We start from the raw sequence: 7,500 nt of genomic DNA, 5'->3' as shown, positions 1-7,500 counted from the left end.
TTTGTTTTTCCTTGTAGTCTGTAGTCAACCATTTTGACTATTAAAGGGCTCACTTTAGTCGCTGACAACCTTTCAGGCCTAAACAAAACAAGATAGTTCCGTTAGTAACAACCGCAGGTGTTTTACAGACTCAGGAAAAGTATTTAAGTAAGGAACAGCGGAAAATACACACAGTGCATTTACGTTTCAAATCATGCACAAATTTATTCCAGGATGCTGTCAATCATTTTCAAGGTTCTAACTGGTATTTAGTTTAAATAACTTACTCTTTGACCTTCCTATGATGGCTTTTTAATTTTTTTCGCCGTTTCATTTTTGTCCAGTACTCCTCCTGCTCATCATTACCATCTTCAGAACTTGACACAGAGTTGCTGGGGCCAGCCTTCCTCAGGTATGTTTCACTTGGATCTATCTTTCTTTTCAGTGCCTCACTTTTCTGTTCGCAAGTTACTGAAGATGCCCTTTCATCGATGGTCACGCAGTTGCCTGAGAAGATCTCCACAGTTTCGTCAGTTCTTTTATCATTTTGTGTTTTGACTACCACGCTGGGGTACTCATGCTCATCACCATCATCGTCAGAACTGGATACACGCGTGCTGGGGCCAGCCTTCCCCCAAGATCGAACGGTCGGATCTATCTTTCTTTTCCTTACCTCACCCTTTGGCTCACCAGCTACTGACCTACTTTCATCAATGGTCACACTGTTGGCTGAGCACACACCCAGATGTTCTTCCTTTCTTTCATGGTTTTGTGTTGTGACTACCACGCACGAGTTGTCTGTACCTTTACTTTGGAACAATGATGTAACACCTTCATTACCAAAAGTATGTGACTGTTGGTCATCTTCTTTTTCCATTTCCATTATCCTCAGAGGTAAGGAAGACTGTGCAATGGTATTTTCTCCCAGCATGAAAAGTTTTTTGCTGTCAGACTGCAACAAGAATAACATCGTTACCATCAATTACATATTATTGTTTATTTGCCCAGACTCGAGGAAAGTATGACAACAGAAACAAGCAAAAAATTGGCCGCAAATTTTGCACTAAAGCAAGATGAGGATTTAAAAGAAAGGTAACTATGCAGCAATAACGACAAAAATTAAAATCCATCAGAATGTGTAACAGACTGCATACAATGAAGAGGCGGTCAAGGCACATGACAGAAGGAATGATATTGATAATTCCAAATTGATGAAGCTCAAAGTCGGGACAAAATCGTAAAGTTACACGAAAATTACCTAGAAGTTAAAGTTTAATTTGGATTCTACCTTACCATAGCAATGAGGGATAACATGAGATAAAAATGCGCCTGCACAGACTCCTAAGCTCTCTCCAAAGAGAAGAGAAATAGTTGGGATCGAACTCAAGCATGTTAGCTTTGCAACAACATCTTTTTCTTTCTTTGTCATTTTTAACTCGTGGATACGGGAACCGTAGGAACAAGTTGTTGTGGGCACTGCAATATGCAAATGTATCACTAGTCCACTAGGATGTAGACACTCTTCGTAATTAGTCGGCCCCGAAGGACAACGCTTGACATTTGCCGTAGACCCATCTTTTCCGAGAGCCCTTGCGATCGAAACCCTCTCCCGCTTTGCGTTCAACTTTTCACAGGACGATTGCAAGTGTAAGATGACTGTTAAGTGGCTTCAATTGAGTGCTATGGTGACTTATACTATATAATTATATGCTTGTAGCTCTGTACCGTCCTCTGCACATAACTTCTTGGATGCCACTAGGTCTTAATTAAGCGTACTCGCACAATATATTTGGCTTCGCCTCATGGGCTATTGACCCGTATTGCGGGCTACGGGTCTAATTGTTAAGTAGTAACTATCATTGACAATATTACTATCGAACCTTCGCCATTCAGAATTGCAATTGGCGTGGGAATTTGCAATCTCATACTACATGTACTGCATGTTCTGTGTGGAAGATAGTAAACTGTATAACACACGTTTTAGGTAGCCCCTAGTTTTAAGCGCGTAACTATATTACTTGTTATAAAAGTTGTATGCAGTAGTTAAAGAGTTCAGTAGTACATGTAACTGACTGTTCAGTGATCATAGGGTTCACTACCAAATATCCACTATTTCTGCTAGCAGGTCTCTATTAAGTTTATCTTGGTGTGAGACGTCGAACGAAGTACATTGTAAATCGTGACATTCTACCTTTTCATATTTGTCAAGTTTGTTGTTATCGTTTTCAGTTCGAACCTACTGCTACTACTGTTATCACCACTACTACTGCTACACCACAACCGTCATTACCTGAATTTCTACTAGGTAGAGGACATCACTGTACAGTGACTAAATGAAAATAAGTTCTTTGAACTGTGATTAACTTTGACTTAGTCATTCTATCAGTGGGGTTTGACTTGTCCGTCATATCACACCACCCTACACCCTGTGATTGCATGTTGAAGACTGAGTATTTCACAACCTCCAGAATCTCGGCAATGAAAGAGCACAGAAACTTATACTAAATCATCGCTATATCGCTTGATCAATTCTTTGCGAGACCTTTTTCTTTCTTCGTTGGGATTTGCCAGCCTTGCAATGTCATCATCATATCTCTTCCCTCTGGAATCAAATCAAGCACGACAGAACCTTGTTTGCCACCAACTGATTTCTTTGATCAAGGAAGTTAAGACTTTCACATTTTATTTGTTCCCAGATACAGTGTAAGTCCCTTATTTATTTTCCCTTTAGTGGGTGCTTGCTGGCTTGTCATCGGCCATACCTTTAATCAGACCTCCAACTTTAATTACTGCTTTGATGCAGTTGAGTATAGCAGTTTAGAGATCTTCATCGGAGGCTTTTCCCGTTTATCATCTGCAACCTTTCCCCTTTTCTTACATACTGGGGTTTCCTGAATTTTCTCCTTTTTGCCCACCGGCTACCAGTGACGAATTGGTTAAAAGGATATGGTATTTATGCAAATGTTTTGAGTGCTGCAGACTGACATAACTTTTGGAATTATGAAAAGGATCTTCAACTGATCAATCACATTATTCTCCTTGGTAAACAAATTATCTGTCAGAGTCGCAGCTTGGCTTTAAAGCCTTCACTAACGTTGTTGGTCAAGAAAATGAAGTATATATACAAATTAGAGTCACTGATAGCAGAAAGCAATAACTCTCTTCAGTTGACATTCATAATAATAAATGGCAATCTTTGCTATCAGCATTGTACATGTATTGTAAATACGCTTTTTTAATAATTGTTTGTAGCGTAGTATTGTTCTCCCTTTGTGTCATTCTTACACGACCCAAATTTGTACTTGTATCTCTTTTAAACGACGGCCAATGGCAATTTAAGGGGGTGTTTACATGATACCGGTACGAGTTTCATTCTGGTACTAGTTCATCCCGGTTCTTACTTATCGCTCTGTATTTGTTTACATGATACCGGTGAAAAATCTCATACCAGTACAACTCATACCGGTATGAGTTCATCCCGGTAGTTGTACCGGATCGAAATCTCATAACGGTATGAAAAGTTATACCGGTATCATGTAAACGCTACATTGACTCCCATTCCGGTACGAGTCGTCAATTCGTGGTGGACTGGGACTATTGACGCATGCGTTGTATTTCTAAATATTCGTCAAGATGGCGTCCGGTAATCAATGGACTTGGGATGAGTCGTCCATGTAAACGTGGTATGAAATTGACAACTCGTACCAGAATGAAACTCGTACCGGTATCATGTAAACACCCCCTAAGTAGCGTTAGTATTGTAATGTACTTGAACTAGTTTTTCTGTTGTGTTGTTGTTTTTCAAAAAAAAAAAGAGTTCCCGCTGGCATGATGCTATTTCATGTGATCTCTCATCACAGTTACGAGGTAGAACTATCATTACACGCATAACAATTGTAACTCAAACCAGCAAACTGTCGGCAAGCAGCAATTTATAATCACATGTCATCATAAGTACGACAAAAAATATGCACACAACCTCAAATCTTTGAATCAGGATTGAGATGATTTCCTCCTTCTGATAATCAGAAAGTGTTCGCAGTGATCCTCTACTGAACATATCCGAGTACTCCAACGCATTTCTCTGTCCATGACGGTGACATATCTTTAGCAGATGTAGAAACTGTCTCTGTATTATCAGAACAAAAGAAAACGAAATGATACTCATGTCAAGATGCACCTCACTAGAAAATGAAAAAAAGTCTATCCCTCACAGCATGCAGACAGACAGTTGTGTGATACCTTCTTGTCTGCCGCTCCAAACATGGCTGCATCTAATATATCGCCAGCCCAAAGTTGAACTGTCCTTCCAAGAAGTGGAGACAACTGTTTACACACCAAGCTATGGATGATTGTTAATAATGACGACTGGACTTCAATTTTAAACGTACTCTGGAGCGAACAGCAAACTGCAATGAGCCATGAGAAACAAGGTCACACTCAGTTCAAAATGATGTCACAGATACAAATTTCATGGAGATTGGGACATACTGTATAAAAAGAAACTGCACAGAAAGAAACAAAATACTACCTAAAAATAAAAAAGTTGAGGAATTTGTCGGGTACATATTCCTCCGACCTTCCGGAGGTCATTCTCAACTTTCTCGTTAGTTTTTATCATAAAATCAATTTCTAAGAAATTATTCATCAACATGTACAGGTAATATACTATGTTCCCACAAAGCATGAACAAAATATAATTTTCCCTCAGTTTTGTCTGTCCTAGTTCCACCAGTTCATCCAGATTCATATTCAATTCTTAGGTAGAAAAAATCGGGATTAGCAAGTGTGATTCTAAATACGGCTTCTTCCTTTAGAGGTCAAGTTTTAACATTTACCATTTCCTAAACAAAGATGCTGAAATCTTGATAAAAACATTTTCCGTTTCATTTACCCAAACGTTCTATTGCAAGAAATTGTGCAGATACAGTGCTTATTCTGATACATGTAGTATCAATTGACAAAGCCATGTACCAGGACACTTTCTGGCAGTTGAATTTTGCATTGTCCTCACTCAAGAAACAGTTAATTTTAAGAATTCAGGTCAAAATATGGAGGACTTAATCTACCTACCCCATATTATTTAGATTTCCAAAATACTCTTAAAAAGCGAATGATTCAAGGAAGCGACAAGTTTTGGTTCCATTACAGCTTGTATGCAGGGCTCCAAAGGAACAAAAAGTCACCATAAAGGTGCGAAAATAATTATCCAAACTGACTGAAACTAATTTTTCGATAGTTTTGGAGTGTGGAGTCAGTCATGGTAAATAAAAATTATTCCATGAGCCCGAGTTGGATATGAAGTGATAAAATAACCAACGAGCGCGTAGCGCTCGTTGGTTATAATCACTTCATATCCAACTAGGGCGAATGGAATAATTGTTTTAGTAAATTCTCAAACCGGGTTTTCCCGCCGATTTTTATTCCACAATTTTACAAAGCGTCCGGAAAGAGCATCTTGGCGCACTATTTTCCATATGACGTAAAACTTCGACTATTGGCTCATAGTCGGAGGTTTTTAGCCAATCAAAAAGCTAGAAATGCAATAGTCGGAGCTGAAAATTTAACATTATTTCTTTGATTTCCTCTACAGCTACCTACAACGGGATTCAGGTCAGACAATCATAAATGCAACATATATACCTTAAGTTATCACTGGCACTGACCTGCAACATCATGAAGATATGTGAGAACTTGGGAAACGCAGTCAACGGCTGAATCAAAAACAAGGAGAGACTCCACAAAGGGCCAAAACCACACCAGCGCAGTTTTGTACAATCGTCTCTTGGAAACTGTATTTGTAGCTGCTTGGATATCATTCTTTACTTCACTCTCACCTTGCCGTTTTTGAATGTAATTAGTGTAGACAACGTTTAAAGTTATGATGTCAAATACCTCACTAGGCACAGAATGAAATCCTGGCATTTGCCAAATTCGCTCTCCAAGTTTTTCAAGAAATATTGTGAAACACTGTAAGACTGACCAGAAATGTCCCTCATCTGAAGAAAAAAAAAGTTTTACTTATATGGGAATTGATTGGAGGAAATGTGTGTGGACTCAGCTGCAACAGGAGCAAAGCCAGCTGTCAAGTAAATGTACATGTAAAAGTTTAATTAACCTCGCAAATAAATTGGTAGTTGTTACAGTTCTATGCTCCATTCACAAACCAACAGTTGTGTTTTAACTATAGACCTTATTCATAAATGACACCTGGTTCATTATTATTCTGCTAATGTGCAAATTAGCCTACCAAGCCTTCCTTAAGAGCAACAATTGTTTTCAAATCACTGTATGGTATTGAGACTTGGTAGGCTAATTTGCAATTGCACAAAAGAATTAAGGTCAATTACTGAGGCAATGCTTCATGAATCCAGGATCAAAAACACAATTACAAGTATATATTTATGTATGTGAGCAAAGGAAAATGGTAGGTGCGTTGATAGAGATCTCGAAGAACTTAAATGGAATTCGATTATCAAGATGAAATCAAGGGATAACTTTTCAATTAATTTTATTTACATTAGCCCTGGTCACAATGTAGACTTTTTACCTAGGTAACCTTGACTTGCTGCATGACAGTTTACCTCGGGAAATGGCATAAAATTCTCATGTTAATAGTTATGTATGGTAAAAAGAACTGGATTGCTGTAAATTTATGTTTGAACAGTTTAGATAAAACTTAGAAAAGTGGTTTGATAAGGTGGAACCTGCCATTTTTGGCACAATTTCCAACAGTGATTGAGTCATAATATAACATTGACTGTGAAATTGCAGTTGTGTAAGTGAATTACTACGCTTTCGCCTCACTTTTTTTAGTAATTTTTGCTGTTGTTCTAAAGTAAAGAGAGTGGGTGTAACGATTATCAGTCAGACAGAAAATGTTGTGAAAGAGACTACGGTGCATGTAATTTCACTTTTAGTTGTTGATTAAAATTGTTGGTTATTGTTTGCAACACTTGTTTGTTTACTGCTGTAAGCTCAGATGTGTTTGATCACTCTAAACTGTATACACTAATGGCGATTAATTTTGTACTAAATTATGCAGAAGAATAATTATTATTTTCCATAATACACTACAGTGTATATTGCTTTCAGGGGTTAGAAAAAGGAGCTTGGCTACATGTAAATCTAATATTAATGTATTCAAAGAACGAATATCTTAGACTTTCAAAAGATACTTTCACTGTGAGATATCTTTACCAGTTTCAAGCCTTAATTTATGCAGTTAAAACACCTTCATCAAAATTCTTCCCAGGTGCTTTACACAACAGAAAATCTAGAAATGGGCCAAGTGATTAACTGCAAAAAGACAACAAAAATAATCCTTGTACCTTCCATTTGGTCTCTCATATTTGACACAATTGTGCTAAGGAACTCCCTGTGACTGTTCTCGTCCGATGACATAAGGCATGACCGCACTGTCGAGGCATCCATTTGCATCACAAAGACAACCAAGCCAGTCCAGTATTCACTTGAGCTTGGTGGTACAAAGAGATGAGCTGGTAAAAAGTCATATGTAGT

General features: G+C 38.1%; 1 protein-coding gene across 1 annotated transcript in view; it reads right to left on the bottom strand.

Moving 5' to 3' along the window:
* The window catches only part of LOC138007411 (uncharacterized), a 61,212-nt gene that overhangs the window by 42,008 nt on the left and 11,704 nt on the right, over positions 1-7,500 (bottom strand). Inside the window, exons 5-10 of the mRNA XM_068854299.1 lie at positions 7,311-7,500; positions 5,646-5,978; positions 4,222-4,388; positions 3,959-4,108; positions 267-931; positions 1-78 (exon numbers count right to left, since the gene is read on the bottom strand). The exon at positions 1-78 is cut by the window's left edge and continues 182 nt beyond it; the exon at positions 7,311-7,500 is cut by the window's right edge and continues 144 nt beyond it. Of these exons, the coding sequence (XP_068710400.1) occupies positions 1-78; positions 267-931; positions 3,959-4,108; positions 4,222-4,388; positions 5,646-5,978; positions 7,311-7,500 (1,583 nt within the window). The remainder of the gene's footprint in view (positions 79-266; positions 932-3,958; positions 4,109-4,221; positions 4,389-5,645; positions 5,979-7,310) is intronic.

Source organism: Montipora foliosa, chromosome 6 (assembly GCF_036669935.1).
Source record: "Montipora foliosa isolate CH-2021 chromosome 6, ASM3666993v2, whole genome shotgun sequence".
Taxonomy (NCBI): Eukaryota; Metazoa; Cnidaria; class Anthozoa; order Scleractinia; family Acroporidae; genus Montipora; species Montipora foliosa.
Note: the sequence above shows the minus strand (reverse complement) of the source record. Positions and strands in the feature narration are given on the sequence as shown.